The sequence below is a fragment of the Lathyrus oleraceus genome, chromosome 2 (genome assembly GCF_024323335.1).
Source record: "Lathyrus oleraceus cultivar Zhongwan6 chromosome 2, CAAS_Psat_ZW6_1.0, whole genome shotgun sequence".
In the NCBI taxonomy this organism is placed as follows: domain Eukaryota; kingdom Viridiplantae; phylum Streptophyta; class Magnoliopsida; order Fabales; family Fabaceae; genus Lathyrus; species Lathyrus oleraceus.
This window is the reverse complement of record NC_066580.1, coordinates 173,257,904-173,278,952: the sequence shown is the minus strand read 5'-3', so window position 1 is coordinate 173,278,952 and position 21,049 is coordinate 173,257,904. Positions and strand designations below refer to the sequence as shown.

General features: G+C 42.2%; 1 protein-coding gene across 1 annotated transcript; it reads right to left on the bottom strand.

Annotated features, from left to right (window-relative positions):
• Positions 1 to 653: 653 nt before the first annotated feature.
• On the bottom strand, positions 654 to 1,401 carry LOC127118712 (protein MAINTENANCE OF MERISTEMS-like). The gene is made up of 2 exons (XM_051048968.1): positions 1,286 to 1,401; positions 654 to 1,191 (listed from the first exon to the last, which is right to left on the bottom strand). Exons 1-2 carry the CDS (start codon positions 1,343 to 1,345, stop codon positions 694 to 696), a joined length of 558 nt encoding a protein of 185 aa, XP_050904925.1. The 5' UTR covers positions 1,346 to 1,401; the 3' UTR covers positions 654 to 693.
• Between the last annotated feature and the right edge of the window lie 19,648 nt (positions 1,402 to 21,049).

Genomic DNA, 21,049 nt, shown 5'->3' with positions numbered 1-21,049 from the left:
ACCACTGGTGGCTGACTTTTTTTAGATGCCAAGGTTCCATAGACATTGAGGGGCCTGGGATTTCTTGATGCATTCCGAATTGAAGCTTGACACGGTCACTTTGGTGCATCTCCACAGTGGTGAACCGCATTATGGCCGTTTTTGCTGTCCAAACAGCTGCATCTTCGGGGTTGGGTTGATGTTCCAATCCCAAATATGGCCTCCAAATAAACTGCAAAGAAAAAAGTAAATATGTTATTTATCGAGAATGCATGATATTAATAAATCAGTTAGAAGCTGAGTGATTTAGTGGTAATACATCTTGTGCTCGGAGACGATCCAAGAGTTGACGATAAAATATAATTTTATTTTTGGGGGTAAGACTGTAATCCAGTCCGGTTGTAATGAACCTAAACAAAAAAAGATAAATAATATTAGTTACAAATATTTATAGAATAAATATACAAAATGAAATAAGATCATAAATTTACCTAGTTGCGTAGGGGAAGGAGTAGTCATTAGGATTTTCTGGGGCTAGCCTCGGCAATCTCCACCACCCCCATGTTTGGAGCAAAAAAGCACATCCAGAAAATGTACAGTGCTCATTTTGTGCATTTTTACACAAAGAGCTATATAGGAATGCTAATACTGCAGAACCCCAACTATATGTGCTTATTCTATCAATGTCCCCGAGCAAACTCAAGTACATAAAGTTTATGCTATTTCCTGTCCCTTCGGGAAATAGCAAGTTCCCAAACAATAGCATAATGTAAACCGGGTTTTTATGACTTTTTCTTGTTCGGAGGATTCCTCAGTCAAAGTTATGGAGTCGTGGTACAATTGTAGGCTAGATAATTTAATACCCTGACCCCTTGCTTTGGCAGACCCCTCACCCTCGACCAGATCTACCCCCAACATTTGAACACATATTTGGTTAGGCTGTTGAACATTTCCGGTCACAGGCTTACCATCTATTCTAAGACCTAAAAGCATGTACACATCCTCTAATGTGACGGTACATTCACCAGTTGGTAGGTGAAAAGTGTGTGTCTCAGGTCTCCAACGTTCACACAGAGCCAAAATGAATTTGGCATCAATGGTGGCATTTACGACATGCATAACATGACCAAAACCCGCACGCTCTATGTAAGGTACGCACCATGGGTCTGGATAAGGCATTGGGTGTGAACGTTGACGAAATTTCTTGGGATCCTTTAAAAACAAACAATATAAACAATCATTATATTGGACTTTTAAAAAACTAATTACAAACATACGAAAGAGGCAATGTTCAAGAAAAACTTACGAATGAGGCAATGTTTGCCCTAGTTCCTCTGTGTTCTTGGCCCATGGTAAGAAGAGACATGACTGCAATGCAGGAAGAAGCTTGGTGGATGAGAAGTTTCGCCTGAGTTCTCTGAATAAAAGTGTTAGTGGTTGATGAAAACTTGCAAGAATGACCCTCTATTTATACTCGTTTTCAAGTAGACTGAATATGCAAAAATGTGACAAGTGTAAGGCATGCGTGGTAGTGTTGGCATGCATTGGTGGAATCTGATGATGCAAAAATGTGACAAGTGTGAGGCATGCGTGGGAATCTTGCAGAATAGGTGCAGACTAGGTGGTAGTGTTGGCATGCATTGGTGCAGACTAGGTGTGAGTTGTCTTGTCTTGGGGAAGACTTGGTGGAATCTGATGATGCAAAAATGTGACAAGTGTGAGGCATGCGTGGGAATCTTGCAGAATAGGTGCAGACTAGGTGGTAGTTTTGGCATGCATTGGTGCAGACTAGGTGGGAGTTGTCTTGTCTTGGGGAAGACTTGGTGGAATCTGATGATGCAAAAATGTGACAAGTGTGAGGCATGCGTGGGAATCTTATTTAAAATAAATAATTAAGCTTAAATAAGATTGAATATTATTTTAAACACATAATCACTACGCCAAAAAGGTCTTGTTTGTTGTAGTGAATGGAAAAAAAGAGGTAGTTTAGTATTGGAAGTGTGATATTCAGACTTGGTGGTGAAGACTTGATGGGGAACAGGCATGCGTGGGAATCTGCCAGACTTGGTGGTGAAGACTTGATGGGGAACTGTCGCATTACGCGAAAAACCGGCGGGAAAAGAAAGAAACAACAGAGCCGCCACCGTGCGTTATTTATCCCAAAAGAGGGAAAGGAAACGCTCGAAGTAAACCTAGGAAAGAACATGGTCTCGCGACCAAAAAGAATGGGTTCGGGAGTCGGTTATGCGAAGGGAAGATGTTAGGCACCCTACGCATCCGTAGTACTCTACGGGATCCACGCACAAAAGGAAGGAATATTGGTTGCTAAACACTGCTCAAACTCACACACACAACTGGCTGAAAGAATAGAAAGAGACTGACTGAAACTGAACTCGGCAGGATGTCGCATCCTGGGCCTACTTAGTCTATCAGGCATAGACATCAGAGTCGAAGTAGTTCGGACTGGGGAGACGACACATGCTCGCTAGGATGTCGCATCCTATGCATACGTATCTTCTCGGACGAGAGAAGAATCAGAGCATTCGTAGCTCGGCTGACACGCACACAAACAAACAAAGCACAGGCAAACGTGGAGCCCGACTGCCAATCACTGGACTTATGTCAGCATCCGAACCTAAAACACACAAAGAGGCAAACGTGGAGCCCAAATGCCAATCGCTGGACTTACATTGACATCCGAACCTAAACAACGCAACAGATAGATAGGGAGTCTGGGACTCAGCCTATAACTGTCAAACACACAAAAACAGACAGCAAATGCTAAGGAGTACGGGGACTCGAGCCTAGCAATGGCAAACAACACACACAAAAGAAAAGAAAAGGCGCCCGGAGAGATCAGCTCAATCTCCTGCCTACATACTTCATCTGGTATGAAGATCAGGGCGATGTAGTTCCCCTACGCAGGGACAAGGATCTAGCCTAACCAGATAACAGAGGGAGACACAACACTAGGGAGACTACGACTCGAGCCTAGATGTTGTCATGCAAAGTCAACCCTAAGTTAAGGTTTCTAGCTAAATGGCACAAGGGCCAACCTATCCTGAACAGACACAGGAAAAAGCAAAGTCTCGATTGCAACTAGGGCAAGAGAAAGGGGATATCTCAATCACAACAGGGGTGAGAGAAAAGAAATTAGATGTTAGTGGTTAGTCAAACTCGGCAAGACATCGCGTCTCGTGCCTACGTATCTCATCTGAACATGAGAATCAGAGTTGCCGTAGTTCGGCCGAACAGCTCTAAGCATGGCTCACACAAGGGTTAAGCCACACAGACTTGACTTGCACAGGAAGCAAGTCAAGCACAACCTACCTTGCACAAGGGCAAGTCTAAGCTAAACCTAAAGAGGCAAAGCAAACAGGCAATCACAATCACAAGAAGCACACTCTATATACACACAAGAGGCTCACACAAGGGTTAGGTTTTAGTTGAGGGGTCATATCAACCTCAACAAACAAACCTCTGGAATGGGGTGAGTGTTGCTCTTAACCTTGCCATTGAGGGGCTAAGGTGAAGCAGATGAAAGGATGATGAGGGGTGTGCCTCATTGCTTCTATCCCTGGCCAGGGAGAGCATTTGACAAGAACGTGTGGGTTCAGAAAGCGGGAACCCTTCTACACATTTAAACTGACTCAACTGTGCAATTGCACAAGATCTTGGGTTTTTATCTGAAGTGCATCAACACAGTGGTGTGAGCAAGACAGAAGACACACTGAATAGTGGGGGATAGATTGCATATCCCTACCTTCCACCAATTGCCTCTTCACTTAGGAGGTCTTTGACTCTGTACAGGGACAAAGTAAACATACACAGGCATTGCCTCTTAAGGAGGACTTCAGACAGTTTGCCCGGCCAAAATAACAAGCCGGGACTCCAGACTACATGAAGAAGAAGTATTTATACCTCAAAAGCAAATGCTAAAATAGCAAAGCAAGCAAGTTCAGAGAACTTAAGCAACTAAAGTACCTGAAAAAGTCAAAACAATCAGCAAACAGTTCAAAAGTTTAAATCAAAAAGAAATGGATAGACAGTCAACCACAAAAGGTCAACTGTGCAAAGCAAGACTCAAGTTACATGAGTCACCTACAAAACAAAAGGTTAGCATGGGATAAACAAATCAAATTCAAACAAGTTTGAATGATCTTTGAAGCATTGGCTTAACCTGAAACAGATGAACTCAACATAAGTCCAAAGGACCACTAGGACTAGCCTAGGGTCAAACATGAAAGAAAAAGTCAAGGCAGCAAGGAAAAGTCAACTCAAAGTCAAAGTCAACCAATTAGAAAGCAATCACAATTGGGCCCACAATCATATCATGCATCATTATCATTTCATGAACATTTGAAATCAAAGTAAGGCAAAGGAAAGCATACAAAAGTCAACAGAATGACTTGCATCAAAAGTCAACCCAAACATTTTCAAAAATCATCAAATAAATCACACTCAATCCTAACATCTAACATGGTAGACATGTAAAATTTCATGGCATTTGGATGAGAGGAAGGCAGTCAAGTAAAATCATGAAGTCAAACCAAGTTCAAACATGCACAATGAAAGTCAACAAGCATGGGTCAACTTCAAAAAATCATATCAAATTGAAAACAGAAGAGAAATGAATGAGATTAACACCAATGCAAAGCTTGAGATGTCTAGTTATCACATATGAAATTTCATGATCATACAATATGTTATGAGCATTTCCCAAATGATATGGCGATGTGCAGCAAAAAAGTCAACCATGGACTAGGCAGGGAAGAAAAATCACAATCAAATGGAAAATTGCACAATTAATTCCAAGAAAAATCATACATGAATTAGACATATGAAGGATCAATCATGCAAAAAATGGGGTCAATTGGATGCAAGGAAGCATGTGAACAAAATTAGGGAAAATGCATGATCATGTTGTGACACCAAATGCAACACATAACTTCAAAAAATCATAACCAACAAACCACAAATGGGAAATCCACAAACTTTATACCAAAATGAAGGTCAACATGTCTAGTTTCATCACAAAAAATTTCAAGCTCATTGGATGCAACATCATTATTTCACAATTGAAATGGTAAGATGTATCATTTATGCATACATTTCACAAACCCTAGAGCCAATTAATATCCAATGATCATAAAAAATATTAAAAAAATGATAAAAAAAACTAGACGTTTTCATGAGTATGATGCAAAAAATCCCACGATTTTTGGGGTTAAAATGAATTAAAAATGAAATGTGGAAATTGAGTGAACAAATGACATAAACATTGCTAAATAAAAAAGAATTAAATGATTGTTTAATAATTATTATATAAAAAAAAAGAAAAAAGGAAAATGAAATGCGCTGCTGTACTAGTCACGACGTGGGACCCACGGCCAAACGACACATGGCCTACTGCGCCTCCAATTAATATGTTAGACAGTCAAAATAATGGGGCGCAGGGCATATAAATGACACAAAGAACTAAAGCCAAAAGCTGCAATAGCAGCCTGCGCTTGTCTGGCCCAATGTGATAGTTGAGAAAGAAATAGGAAAAGTAACCAATAGTTGTTACATGGCACAGCAATTAACCAATGGTAGCAGTGGACCAAGCAACAAACAATTAAAATATTCCTCTAAATGTCAAAATGCAAAGTGGTACGTACTACCTTTCAGCTACCAAGCGGCACGGCTACAGGAGGAAAGAAGTGCCTATGGCCCACTTGCCTAATGCACTCACTAACTGTAGCAACAAAAATGCCCTCACAACAAATCCCCACCGGCCACGTAAAGAACAGAACAACAGCAATGCCAACCTAATGGGATTTTAAATCACCTTCAGCGGGGCCCACGGCCACTAAGAAGAAACGCACAGCACAATGTGGACACATGAAATGTTGTTATTGGTTAACATGAAAACGCACAGTAAACAAGGGACATGCATATGCGAACAGGACAAGCTTGCTGGGAATTTGCTTAGGGTTCGCGTACAGTAGCAGGGTTTACCACCATCAACAGCAATCAAGTTTGAAAAACAAATTTCCAGAAAAGCGAATTGAAGTTATCACTCGAACCAACCAAACATCCTTATCAACATTCCAATATTTGTTTTCAATAATTGCAGCTAACATAAGAGAAACATGCAAAAACAACTTCTAACATGAAACTTTGAAGTCAAATATCTCTCTATATAAGCAACCAAAATACATGATTCGAAGCCCACAATACTCAACAATGCAAGGACTATACATGGCATGGCAAAATTTTGAGAAAAGAATCGGTCAAAACCTTACTTGATTTGGGAGGAAGATGTGAAATCGTTGTTGTTTGAAGGATGCAAGCCCAAACAGTAGTTCACCAAGCTTTGGAATGAAGGAAACTCGAAGGAAATGAGCTCAAACGGTCTTGGAAGCAACCAAATCGAAAACTGCCATTGTTGTAGCTTGAGAAAAACAGAATGTGAAAATGGTTGTACAGCTGGTGTTTGATGCCACAAATCGCTTCTAGATGATGTCCATGTGATGAACCAACCAAGAGTTACTCGAGCTCTTTGAGGATTGGAGCAAAAAATCGAAATGAAAAAAGAGAGTGTTTTGAGAGAAAGAATTTTTTTCTGTTTGTACTGATGGCTGCTGCTAGCTCTCTAGGTTTAGAAATGCAGAAAAGTGGCTTTTATATGACTGTTTAACATCCCTTAATGAAAAGCTAAACTGGTTTTAACTTAATGACTCTATTTGCAAAAAAAATGCTAAGCTGCACATATGTGAAAATGGAGGGTATGCCTTGCACGATTTGGGCCTTGGCCAGCTGCAGAATGACTGCCCAATTTGCTGTTTTATGATTTGCACATGACCTGCTAGCTTGCCTTGCATTTGTGAAGCTATTTGCACCATTGGCCTACTTTGCATTTTGATTCAAAAATGGAGTGTAATGGTGTTATGAACATGCTTTTAAGCTTGAGACAAGTCACAAATATGGTTTAGAACATTTCTCAATTGGTCAAGTCAAGAAAAGTCAAAGAAGCAAAAAGTCAAAGTTTGGTCAAACTTTGAATTTAAATGAAAAAGGTCCAAAAATGCCATTTTGATTGGCAAGGTTTTAGGTCATGAAATTTATATTTTTGGAAAGAGGATGAAAAATGTGGTTTGTAGGAAAAAACCCCACCAAATTTGGCCTTATGGTTTGGGAGATATGCCCCTTTGAAGTTCAAGATTTTGTGAAAATGATTTGATCATATCTTGACAACCATACATGGGATTTGAGAGTTCTTGGACTTTTTGAAAATGAGAGAACAAGATCTTCAACTTTCATGTTGGGCAAAAATTCATTTGAAGCTTGTATCATGATGTGAGTTGAGGATCAAGAAGTTTCCATTTTTGGCAGTTGAAATTACAGGTCCACTTTCTATTTCTGGAAATTTTCTGATTGGCTTGATTTTCTTCCATGATGAGGTTTGACATGGTACATGAGAATTATACAAGCATGAATGAACTCCTTCAAATCAATTCCATCCATCAAATCTCTGATTAAATCAACAGTTGACCAAGTTTTGACTTTCTAGGGTTTTGGACTTGACTGTGCACTTCTGATGAATTCCAAACCCTAGTTCCTTGAGACTTTGACTTCAAGTGATGTCCCAAGACATATGAACTCTTGATTATTGACCATGGTGCCCAAATTCCACAAGAATGGCCACCATCCACTGCTTTGACTGGTTGTTGACTGTCTAGGGTTTTCTGCCTGTCTGTGCATTGACTGCTGACCTCTGAGCCTTCCACCCTTGACTTGAACACTTCAAAAAGACCTCCAAGTCATGTGAACTTGTTGGACAAACCCTAGGGCTTTGATTCCTTGAGAAACACCTTTGCTTGATTGGTAGACTGATCTCCTGATCAGTTTGACCTAATTCTTGCTTGTTTGCTCTTGAGGCAACTGAGGATAATGCAAATGATATGCAATGGTTTATGATATGCTATGACCTAATATGAAATGGTATGTACAATGATAGGTGCAAATTTGAGGTGCTACAGCTGCCCCTATTCAATCAGCTGGGAACCCGAACGGATGATAGCAGTGGCTGTCAGACTTTCAGGGTAAACAGGGATTGAATACAAAAGAACCGTAGAAATTTGCACCGACTGGATATAATACAAGAATGCCTGTCAGGATCGGCAAAGAAACAGTCTTGAGAGAAAAATCCGTCTGGAACGGAAAAAAGAAATCGGCCTGAATACCGAAATAGAAACATCGACCTGGATACCAAAATAAATGGTAACACAGGGATAACTATGGCTTGAGCGCCGTAAGTACATCGACCTGATCGTCGGAAACTTCTTCAGTCTGAATACCGGAAGATTGGCCTGAGTGCCAAAGCGTGAATTGGTTTGTGTTCCAAAACACTCAACATCCTGAAGAGGGCTAGAAAAGCAGTCTTGTTAAAGGATGGACATTCGATTTCACCAGAAATACGAATCTTACTCGGCTGGGGAGGATGACTTCGACCCAAGAGCGCATGAGACATATTATCTATAGCCGTCAGAACGTAGATAATAACCTCGCATGGAAGATTATCCATAACCGGGTTGTAGGTTGTTAAATGAATAATCGACCGAAAACATCCTGAAGAGAGCAAAGGCAAACTTGTTAAAGGATGAACATCCGATTCTGCAGGGAATACGAATCTTACTCTGCTGGTGATAACAATCGAAGGATTGACCAAAGAGCGCATGAGATATATTATCTATAGCCGTCAAAACGTAGATAATAACCTCGCATGGAAGATCATCCATAACCGGGTTGTAGGTTGTTAGATGGATAAACGACCGAAAACATCCTGAAGAGAGCAAAGGCAAACTTGTTAAAGGATGAATCTTACTCTGCTGGTGATAACAATCGAAGGATTGACCAAAGAGCGCATGAGACACATTATCTATAGCCGTCAAAACGTAGATAATAACCTCGCATGGAAGATTATCCATAACCGGGTTGTAGGTTGTTAGATGAATAATCGACCGAAAGGAAAGGCATCTGGGTACCAGACTAGGTATGCAAAAGATGACCAATCAAAAGAGGATAAAGTTGCTAACTCGGAGCAAATATCCAAAAAGAAGGTGAAGGCCCAATGGGGACAATACTGCTTGATCAAGGCAAGTATCCAAAGGGGACAAGACCATTAATATCACAAAGAGGGGATTACATCTACCGGTTTGTAGGCAGAAAACCACGGAAAAGTAACCAGTCATCATCGGGATGAGCACAAATGGTTAACTCCAACAAGGGGAGGAATGTGGGATTTTACAACTACCAGCTAGTGGGTAGAAGACCACAAAGATAGGACTTACAGCTACCGGTTTGTAGGTAGAGGCCACTGGAAAAGTAACCAGTCATCATCGGGATGAGCACAAAGGGTTAATTCCACCAAGGGGATGAAAGTGGGATTTTACAACTACCTGCTAGTAGGTAGAAAACCACAAAGATAGGACTTACAACTACCGGTTTGTAGGTAGAAGCCACAAACAGTCTGCTGAGAGACCGAGCGAGAAAAAAGGATTTACAACTACCGGGTAGTAGGTAGAAGACCGCAAAATTCGCCAACAATCAGAATGAACCACAACGGTTACCTCTGCTAGGGGATGAAAGTGGGATTTTACAACTACCAGATAGTAGGTAGAAAACCACAAAGATAGGACTTACAACTACCGGTTCGTTGGTAGAAGCCACCAATTCTGCTGAGGATAAGATGAATGAGTGCCGGTTAGTGAGCGACTATTCATTTATGCCCCAGGGAAGCACGGGAGACAGCCAACAGGAAGCCAATTTAGGATCGATCCAAAAAGGCAGACTGAAACAGGACTCATCCTAATGAGGACAGAACTCAATAGGGAAAACCCATCCCGTTAGGGAGGGAACGGAAACAACCGTCATCCACGAGGATATAACTCAGTGGGGAGCGCAGAAGGAAATGGTAGACACTTTCTGCTTAAGGGGTAAACTCTACATGGAGAGATCAGACACACCCACTTCTACTAAGGGAAATCTACTGGAGAGATTCTGTATCAACAGATAGCAGGAGACAACCATCAGCGGATACACGGCAACAGCTGCAACATGAGTATCCAAATGCTATGATTATGCATGTATGCATTCTACCTAAAATGTATGATGAATGCTGACGAACATACATGCTCAACATGTAGGTCCGGGAATCAATCATCCGGAGAGAAAACCAAAGTCATCATCCTGCAGGGGAGGGAGAGCCATAAGAGGCTTCCGGAGGGATCGTCAGTCGCAACCGGAGAAAAGAGTTCAACATACAGGCGCATGCGCCACAACAACTCGTGATGAAAATCAGAGATACCAAGAAGCAACCAAATTTCTGATGAGAAATACCAAGGCAATGACAAAGCTCCTTGTGCAGACAACTCTGCTGAGGGATCTATCTGAGGACATGCTATAGTACTGGGATGTTGATCTACCAAATACTGAATCTTCAAAGAAAAACACCCAGGCTGGGGGAGAGATGAAGATTACTCTGTTGGAGAGAGGAAAGTTGAAGTCTTCAGTAAACACTCTGCTAGGGGAGCTGCCCCACAAAAGTATTTCAACAGCAACCTTGCTGGGAATGCCCCATGGTAGGGCTCAAACAGCACCCTACTGGGGATGCCCCACAATAGAGCTAACCGGGATTTGGAGGAAGAATCTGTACTGCCGGGAACGTGAAGATGAACAACTTCAAACAACACTGCATCGGGCAACTTCACTGAGGAGAGACCATACGAGGTTCTGCAGGACAAAGATATCGTCATGCTCGAGATACGAACAAATGTCTTACCTGTTGGTAATCATACCACCCCCGGGAGAGCACTGTGGGTCTCCTAAGTATCCTTCCATCATCGGGAATGTTCACTTTGTTTAAGAACAATTTTTTTTGAAAAATTTGTTTATTTTGAAAACAATGATACTTTATTATTTAACAAACATGCAAAACATTTGTTGAGTTAAAACAAATAAGAGTGCAAATAATGAGATAAAAGCTCAAATCGATGTAATGGAATGGTAGTCTGCAAAGGGCGAGACTCCATAGATCTGTACAAGTTTGAAATCGGTGATATATATTGGAGAGGGCTACATTGAACATAGTGACCTTTCCTCTACCATTCTGAATTTTCGATGTATTCAAAGCTTCAGTCGACGACGAATCGAGAATTCCTGGCGGATGACAGATATAGGACACAGTCTTGTCAAAATGCAGTTACTTGCCAAATCCCTAATTTTTGCTTAGATTGCCCCAGTGTGAGGTGCTCAATCTAGCGGGATGCAAATTCTTCTTTTTTTTTTCAATGTCTCTAACTTTTGCCTGGATCGCCCTTTCGGGTTTTCAATCCACCGAGACGCTCCTTTTTGCCTAAGTCGCCCTTTGGGGTGTTCGACTTAGCGAGCTGTTTTGCTTTTTTTTGTTTTGTGTTTTAGGCGAAGTATTTCTTGACTGCATCTGGATTCACAGGACGAGTGAACTTATTCATCCATTGTTGTAAGTGTTAGAACACTGCCTGAAAAGGCTCTCTTGAAAATGTATGGACGTTCTTAGCTTGTAAAGTCCACTTGCCCCTGGAATCGGGCATGAAAGACAAGACTTTCTTGAGCACAAGGTCCCTCGGAACACACGAGGCTTGACCTTCTTGTTGAATGCTTTTTTACTCTCTGCTGATATGACTGACCATGACACATGGCAGTTGATCTCTTGTTTTTGCTTGAATTCAGCATCAGTCAACTTGGGACTTTGAGGGTGCTATTTCTCTTTTTGTTTGTTTTGTTTTTTTTTTTCTTTTGATTTTGCTTTTGATTTTGCTTTTGATTTCTTTTGATTTTCTTTTGATTTTGCACCCTCCTCTTTCTTTTTTCTTTTTTTTCTTTTTTTTTTTTTTTTTTTTTTTTTGATAATGCCCCAGTTGGCTGTTCTGCTGATTCTCGAGATGCAGCTGAGTGATCTTCTTTTCTTGCTCAAGAAGTCAGGAAATCTCGTCAGGAATCCCTTCAACATCATCTTCATCCGCTTCGAATACAAGGAATTCAAAATTGGGAGATGACGTCCGATCACTATGTTCAATGGGTTTGAGAAATAACCTGCATAATGATTTAGAGATGAAAAGCTTTTTGAAAAACAAACAAGACAATCGTTATGCAGATGAAAAGATTGCTTTTATTCTTGTTTTTTAAGGTTTTTTTGTGATCACCAATTTCATGCAAAAGTGAAAAGGGAAAACAAATGGAAAAACAAATGTTTAACATGAATTTATTTGAATGAAAATATCATTGCACAAAATGTTGCCAACAATGCCATCGCTTCTCCTTTTGGCATGGGAGAAGGGTTTTTAAACAAAGTGATTATTACAGAGACTTATGAACAGCTGTAGGAAAGCCCACAGTGACCCAATTGTGATAGATCCCATCGGGGACGACAACTGTCAGTGTCTCTTGCATCAGCAGCTTCTGGTTTTCTGAACAACCCTTCTGAAGAAAAGTCGGCGCCAGCCCAGGACTTGTTGTCTTCAAACTTGATTAGCATTGGGACCTAAGTCCTCCAAGATCAGAATACCTGACCTCACGAGGTCTTGAACCTTCATCTTCAGCTGAAAGCAACTGTCCACATCATGACCAGGAGCACCCGAGTGATACACACAATGCTGTTCAGGCCTATACCACCACCGAGGGTTGACGGGTATGGGAGGCGGGTCTCTGGGAGTGATCAAGTTCCGCTCTATCAGAGTGGGATACAGTTCGGCGTAGGACATGGGGATTGGATCGAAAATGATCTTCTTCCTCTCATTACTTGTACCAGCTTGATTATCAATGGGAGGCTGGTAAGCCTGCTGCTGAGGATGACGTTGTGGAGTCTGATACTGCTGAGTTGGTCTTCTCGGCTGTTGTTGAGTTTGAGTTGCTGGAATAGTCACAGCAGCGACTTGCCGATATGGTCCTCTATTTGCACTCCTTCGACGGTGCACAGCATTTGTTTCATTCTCTCCCCTTTTGGGTGCCCCAGAGTATAGCTTCTTAGAATTGGAAGAGTTTGAAGAGCCAGGATCTTGTATCCTTCCTGCTTTGATAAGGCTCTCAGTTCTTTCTCCACAGACGACAACATCTGAAAAGCTACTGAACGGGCAACTTCCCAAACGATCCATGAACACACCTTGCAAGGTTCCAATGAACATGTCAGTCAGCTCTCTCTCCAGCATAGGAGGTTGCACTCTGGCGGCTAGCTCACGCCATCTCCGAGCATACTCTTTGAAACTCTCCTTGTCTTTCTGATACAAGCTCTGTAACTGAGTTCGGCTCGGCGCCATGTCCATATTATGCTTGTATTGCCTTAGGAAGGCCTCACCCAAATCTTTCCAGCTTCTGACTGATTCTCGCTTCAGATCCATGTACCAGTCCAAAGATGCCCCAGATAGACTATCTTGGAAAAAGTACATCCACATTTTCTCATCGTCAGTGTAGGCAGAGATCTTCCTGAAGTAAGCTTGCACATGGGTGCGAGGACAGGAAGTGCCATTGTACTTGTCGAATGAGGGTGCCTTGAATTTGTACGGGATCTTCAACCCTTCCACCAGACCCATGTCGGTCACGTCAAACCCAAGGGAGTTCTGACATTCCATGACTCGGACTTTCTCAGCGAGAGCATCCACTTTTTTGTCCCTCTCTTCGGTTTTCACGACATCATAGTCCTCACTGAGGAGAGTAAACGTGTCCTCTTGTTGGTTGACAAACGGAGCTGGATGACGAATCGGAGCCCGGGTAGCTCTGACATTGACCTCTGCAGCAAGAGGTTGTCCATTGATTCTTATACCCTCAAGTTCATCCCCGACGGCATAGTCGTTAGTGGGAGCAGCAACATTGATAGTCTCATGAGCGGGTGCGGCAACAGGCGAAGCACGGTTGGATGTTGGAATCACAACTTCCTGTCTCTGGGCTAAGGCACGCAGCTCCTCTTGCCCCTGAACAACTCCTTGCATCATTGTTATGAACTGGGCCATGCTCGCCCTCATCTCGGCCAGCTCTGTCTGAACCTGATCCATACTTCTCTGTTGATTGAGCCTGGTTGAAAACCGGTGCGGTCTTTGATCAGCTGTCCTGCTTGGACACAGGAACCCACAGTGAGAAGACTGCACAAGAACACCTGTTATGTAAATGATATGATTATGATGTCTAATGGTATGCATGATGCACATGAGATGCTCATTTCTCAGGCATTCAAAGAGCCTGACCCATTTTGGAAAGATGGCAACCTACAAGAACAGATCAAACAGATACAGGGAAAAAGAGAGCAACAGGGAAAATCAGACATCCTTATATATGAATAAGGGTAAAAAAAGAAGTCATACAACTGAATATTCGAAAACAGAGTACAAAGAAAAGAGAATCCCATCCAACAAGCCTGGTGGTGATTCTCAATAATAAAGGTCCAAGAGATGGATTACACACAAATGAATCTCATCCAACAAGCCTGGGGGTGATTCAGCAACAAAATACAAAGATACAGTCTAAGGCAGACGATCTTCAGGGATGAGGGTCTTCAGGTAATGACACTGGTCTATCAACAGTGAACATTCTGAGCAATCCGGTAAAGGAGTGATCTTCTCTTTCAACTGTCTTCTCAGCTCCAAGACTTCTCCTCCAAGATACTCCTCTGACTTCTGTCTCAACTCCATCTCCTTCTTCAACCGACTATCTTTGTCCTTGAGTTGCTTCTCCAAGTCCCTGATCTTCTTCTGATAGTTGACTTCTGCTCTCTGCAATCTCAGACACTCCCTATGCTCTGTATCCAACATGGACTCTATCTCATCATATGATCTCTTTTTACCCCTTGCTCTACTAGCATCCTCTCCTTGCACTTCCCTGAGTTGATGGGCCAAGTGCAGATTATCGGCTTTAGCTTTGTATAGCTCCATCTGAGTGTCTTGCTCCTTCTCCCTCAGACGACGACTCTCCATTAGGGCTTGCTTATAGTGCTCAGCGGGCACACTATCAGCAAGTACCAAGGGTGGTTGCTCTTGCAACGGCTCCATCCTATCGTAGGGAAGCAGCAAAGTTTCCACTCTCTTCTTTACCCAATCGGTGTAATCGGGCATTGCAATGGCAAACTTCTTTCCTAAGATAGATCCGTCCTTCACTCCAACATCTCTCCAGGCTTTCCCTATCTGCTACAACTTAGCAGGGTCATCCTTCTTCTCAAAACAAAAACTCTCCGCTATCTCTGCTTCTAGCGGCCTTCTACACATGACAAACCCTAGCTGGCGAAGGGAGAGAACTGGGTTGTAGTTGATGCAACCCTTGGTCCCTACGAGTGGCACACCCCGGAATTCGCCACAGCTTAAGATAACATCCTTCACATCCATTCGGTACGACTGCCACCTGATGTCGTAGGAAGTGAGCGACATGACCCTCTGAGTCCACTTCAGAGTGCTCTGGGTATCTACAAATGGTCCACTGGCTGGCAGAAGTGACATGAACCACTTGTACAGAAGAGGTAAGCAGCATCTAATGGCTCCACCCTTACCATGCCTACTGTGGATGGCATAGTAAGTATCTGCTAAGAGCGTGGGGACTGGATTCCCTCTGATGAAAATGCTGATGGCAGCATGGTCTATGAAGTTCGGCATACTGGGAAACAGGATGATCCCATAGATCATGGCAGCTAGCTGTGCATGAAAAACTTCCCAATTCCCCTTCTCTGCTTCATCTCTGGCTACCCTCAACAGAAATTTCAACGGCAGACCAACAACTTCCCCACAGGGCTTCCAATTCTTACCAACCTCCTCAACACTCAACCGGAGAACTCTGGCAATCAATCTGAAGTCGACCTCCTTGGGGACGTCCAAGAAGGGAATCTGATGCTGAACAGGGATACTCAACAGGATGGAATACTCTTCGAGAGTAGGTGCAAGCTGGTAATCCTGGAATGTGAAGCATCTGAGCTCTGGATCATAGAACTGAAGTAGTGTCTGCAGAGGTACTGGATCCACTATTGTCTTCAACACTGTCAAGATGTCTCCATACCGCCCAACGAAACTCTTCAATCGATCGTCTGTCACGAGGCTACCCAACTCAACTAGTGGAGTCAATGGCTCACGGTGGAAACTATAGGAACAGGTCTTCCGCCTCAGCTCGGGAACTGTTGCCATCTCTATCAGTAGACAAGCTCGGGAATGTACCTGAGAAATGATATGCATGCAGAGATTAGTTTCTTTTTTCTTTTTTTTTTTCAATATTTTTCGATTTTTTTTTTCAATGCGTTTCTTTTGAAAACTAAATATGCTATGATGCACATGATGCAGACTGGACTGGCTGGTTGTGCAATCTCTGACTAGATCGGAGCTTCAGTCAAAACTCGGAACTTAAATCCAACTTAAGGTCCAACTGATCACACTGTCTGAACATAAAGTCACCATCAGAACCAAAGTCACCAACGGTACCTGTAATGAATAACCCTTCCCCACTCACGGGTGTAGTCTAGGCCAGGGTAAAGCTGAGAGAAACGCAGCATAAATAACCTTTCGCAGAAATACTATCATATACACACCCGAAGTATGTAACGACAGTATCCTACCAGGGTCTGAACTGCTCGTGATATCAATGTTCCGCTAAGTGGCGCCATACCACCCGCTTCCCATGAATCACTCTATTCCTAATCATCCTAGATTTTCACTCATGGTCTGGGTATTGGACCTTTTACCTCAACTGACTCCCCCCCACACAGAGAAAACAGACAGCCAGCCAGCAATGAATAATGAATATGAAATGCAAACATCAATGCACACAATCAATGCGAACAATAAATGTACATATATACAATGAATGCAATAAAATACAACAAGCAGAAAGCAACCAAAACCCTAATCCTAGAGAGCGCTAGGAGAGACTCGCTCAGGGAAGATGGACCAGCATAGGTCAACTTCTCTAGTCCCCAGCAGAGTCGCCAGCTGTCGCATTACGCGAAAAACCGGCGGGAAAAGAAAGAAACAACAGAGCCGCCACCGTGCGTTATTTATCCCAAAAGAGGGAAAGGAAACGCTCGAAGTAAACCTAGGAAAGAACATGGTCTCGCGACCAAAAAGAATGGGTTCGGGAGTCGGTTATGCGAAGGGAAGGTGTTAGGCACCCTACGCATCCGTAGTACTCTACGGGATCCACGCACAAAAGGAAGGAATATTGGTTGCTAAACACTGCTCAAACTCACACACACAACTGGCTGAAAGAATAGAAAGAGACTGACTGAAACTGAACTCGGCAGGATGTCGCATCCTGGGCCTACTTAGTCTATCAGGCATAGACATCAGAGTCGAAGTAGTTCGGACTGGGGAGACGACACATGCTCGCTAGGATGTCGCATCCTATGCATACGTATCTTCTCGGACGAGAGAAGAATCAGAGCATTCGTAGCTCGGCTGACACGCACACAAACAAACAAAGCACAGGCAAACGTGGAGCCCGACTGCCAATCACTGGACTTATGTCAGCATCCGAACCTAAACACACACAAAGAGGCAAACGTGGAGCCCAAATGCCAATCGCTGGACTTACATTGACATCCGAACCTAAACAACGCAACAGATAGATAGGGAGTCTGGGACTCAGCCTATAACTGTCAAACACACAAAAACAGACAGCAAATGCTAAGGAGTACGGGGACTCGAGCCTAGCAATGGCAAACAACACACACAAAAGAAAAGAAAAGGCGCCCGGAGAGATCAGCTCAATCTCCTGCCTACATACTTCATCTGGTATGAAGATCAGGGCGATGTAGTTCCCCTACGCAGGGACAAGGATCTAGCCTAACCAGATAACAGAGGGAGACACAACACTAGGGAGACTACGACTCGAGCCTAGATGTTGTCATGCAAAGTCAACCCTAAGTTAAGGTTTCTAGCTAAATGGCACAAGGGCCAACCTATCCTGAACAGACACAGGAAAAAGCAAAGTCTCGATTGCAACTAGGGCAAGAGAAAGGGGATATCTCAATCACAACAGGGGTGAGAGAAAAGAAATTAGATGTTAGTGGTTAGTCAAACTCGGCAAGACATCGCGTCTCGTGCCTACGTATCTCATCTGAACATGAGAATCAGAGTTGCCGTAGTTCGGCCGAACAGCTCTAAGCATGGCTCACACAAGGGTTAAGCCACACAGACTTGACTTGCACAGGAAGCAAGTCAAGCACAACCTACCTTGCACAAGGGCAAGTCTAAGCTAAACCTAAAGAGGCAAAGCAAACAGGCAATCACAATCACAAGAAGCACACTCTATATACACACAAGAGGCTCACACAAGGGTTAGGTTTTAGTTGAGGGGTCATATCAACCTCAACAAACAAACCTCTGGAATGGGGTGAGTGTTGCTCTTAACCTTGCCATTGAGGGGCTAAGGTGAAGCAGATGAAAGGATGATGAGGGGTGTGCCTCATTGCTTCTATCCCTGGCCAGGGAGAGCATTTGACAAGAACGTGTGGGTTCAGAAAGCGGGAACCCTTCTACACATTTAAACTGACTCAACTGTGCAATTGCACAAGATCTTGGGTTTTTATCTGAAGTGCATCAACACAGTGGTGTGAGCAAGACAGAAGACACACTGAATAGTGGGGGATAGATTGCATATCCCTACCTTCCACCAATTGCCTCTTCACTTAGGAGGTCTTTGACTCTGTACAGGGACAAAGTAAACATACACAGGCATTGCCTCTTAAGGAGGACTTCAGACAGTTTGCCCGGCCAAAATAACAAGCCGGGACTCCAGACTACATGAAGAAGAAGTATTTATACCTCAAAAGCAAATGCTAAAATAGCAAAGCAAGCAAGTTCAGAGAACTTAAGCAACTAAAGTACCTGAAAAAGTCAAAACAATCAGCAAACAGTTCAAAAGTTTAAATCAAAAAGAAATGGATAGACAGTCAACCACAAAAGGTCAACTGTGCAAAGCAAGACTCAAGTTACATGAGTCACCTACAAAACAAAAGGTTAGCATGGGATAAACAAATCAAATTCAAACAAGTTTGAATGATCTTTGAAGCATTGGCTTAACCTGAAACAGATGAACTCAACATAAGTCCAAAGGACCACTAGGACTAGCCTAGGGTCAAACATGAAAGAAAAAGTCAAGGCAGCAAGGAAAAGTCAACTCAAAGTCAAAGTCAACCAATTAGAAAGCAATCACAATTGGGCCCACAATCATATCATGCATCATTATCATTTCATGAACATTTGAAATCAAAGTAAGGCAAAGGAAAGCATACAAAAGTCAACAGAATGACTTGCATCAAAAGTCAACCCAAACATTTTCAAAAATCATCAAATAAATCACACTCAATCCTAACATCTAACATGGTAGACATGTAAAATTTCATGGCATTTGGATGAGAGGAAGGCAGTCAAGTAAAATCATGAAGTCAAACCAAGTTCAAACATGCACAATGAAAGTCAACAAGCATGGGTCAACTTCAAAAAATCATATCAAATTGAAAACAGAAGAGAAATGAATGAGATTAACACCAATGCAAAGCTTGAGATGTCTAGTTATCACATATGAAATTTCATGATCATACAATATGTTATGAGCATTTCCCAAATGATATGGCGATGTGCAGCACAAAAAGTCAACCATGGACTAGGCAGGGAAGAAAAATCACAATCAAATGGAAAATTGCACAATTAATTCCAAGAAAAATCATACATGAATTAGACATATGAAGGATCAATCATGCAAAAAATGGGGTCAATTGGATGCAAGGAAGCATGTGAACAAAATTAGGGAAAATGCATGATCATGTTGTGACACCAAATGCAACACATAACTTCAAAAAATCATAACCAACAAACCACAAATGGGAAATCCACAAACTTTATACCAAAATGAAGGTCAACATGTCTAGTTTCATCACAAAAAATTTCAAGCTCATTGGATGCAACATCATTATTTCACAATTGAAATGGTAAGATGTATCATTTATGCATACATTTCACAAACCCTAGAGCCAATTAATATCCAATGATCATAAAAAATATTAAAAAAATGATAAAAAAAACTAGACATTTTCATGAGTATGATGCAAAAAATCCCACGATTTTTGGGGTTAAAATGAATTAAAAATGAAATGTGGAAATTGAGTGAACAAATGACATAAACATTGCTAAATAAAAAAGAATTAAATGATTGTTTAATAATTATTATATAAAAAAAAAAGAAAAAAGGAAAATGAAATGCGCTGCTGTACTAGTCACGACGTGGGACCCACGGCCAAACGACACATGGCCTACTGCGCCTCCAATTAATATGTTAGACAGTCAAAATAATGGGGCGCAGGGCATATAAATGACACAAAGAACTAAAGCCAAAAGCTGCAATAGCAGCCTGCGCTTGTCTGGCCCAATGTGATAGTTGAGAAAGAAATAGGAAAAGTAACCAATAGTTGTTACATGGCACAGCAATTAACCAATGGTAGCAGTGGACCAAGCAACAAACAATTAAAATATTCCTCTAAATGTCAAAATGCAAAGTGGTACGTACTACCTTTCAGCTACCAAGCGGCACGGCTACAGGAGGAAAGAAGTGCCTATGGCCCACTTGCCTAATGCACTCACTAACTGTAGCAACAAAAATGCCCTCACAACAAATCCCCACCGGCCACGTAAAGAACAGAACAACAGCAATGCCAACCTAATGGGATTTTAAATCACCTTCAGCGGGGCCCACGGCCACTAAGAAGAAACGCACAGCACAATGTGGACACATGAAATGTTGTTATTGGTTAACATGAAAACGCACAGTAAACAAGGGACATGCATATGCGAACAGGACAAGCTTGCTGGGAATTTGCTTAGGGTTCGCGTACAGTAGCAGGGTTTACCACCATCAACAGCAATCAAGTTTGAAAAACAAATTTCCAGAAAAGCGAATTGAAGTTATCACTCGAACCAACCAAACATCCTTATCAACATTCCAATATTTGTTTTCAATAATTGCAGCTAACATAAGAGAAACATGCAAAAACAACTTCTAACATGAAACTTTGAAGTCAAATATCTCTCTA

Coding starts and splice junctions, on each gene's coding strand:
- LOC127118712 (XM_051048968.1), bottom strand. CDS start 1,345: ATGTCTCTTCTTACCATGGGCCAAGAACACAGAGGAACTAGGGCAAAC. Junction 1,192..1,285: donor GGGCAAACATTGCCTCATTC/GTAAGTTTTTCT, acceptor TTGTTTTTAAAG/GATCCCAAGAAATTTCGTCA.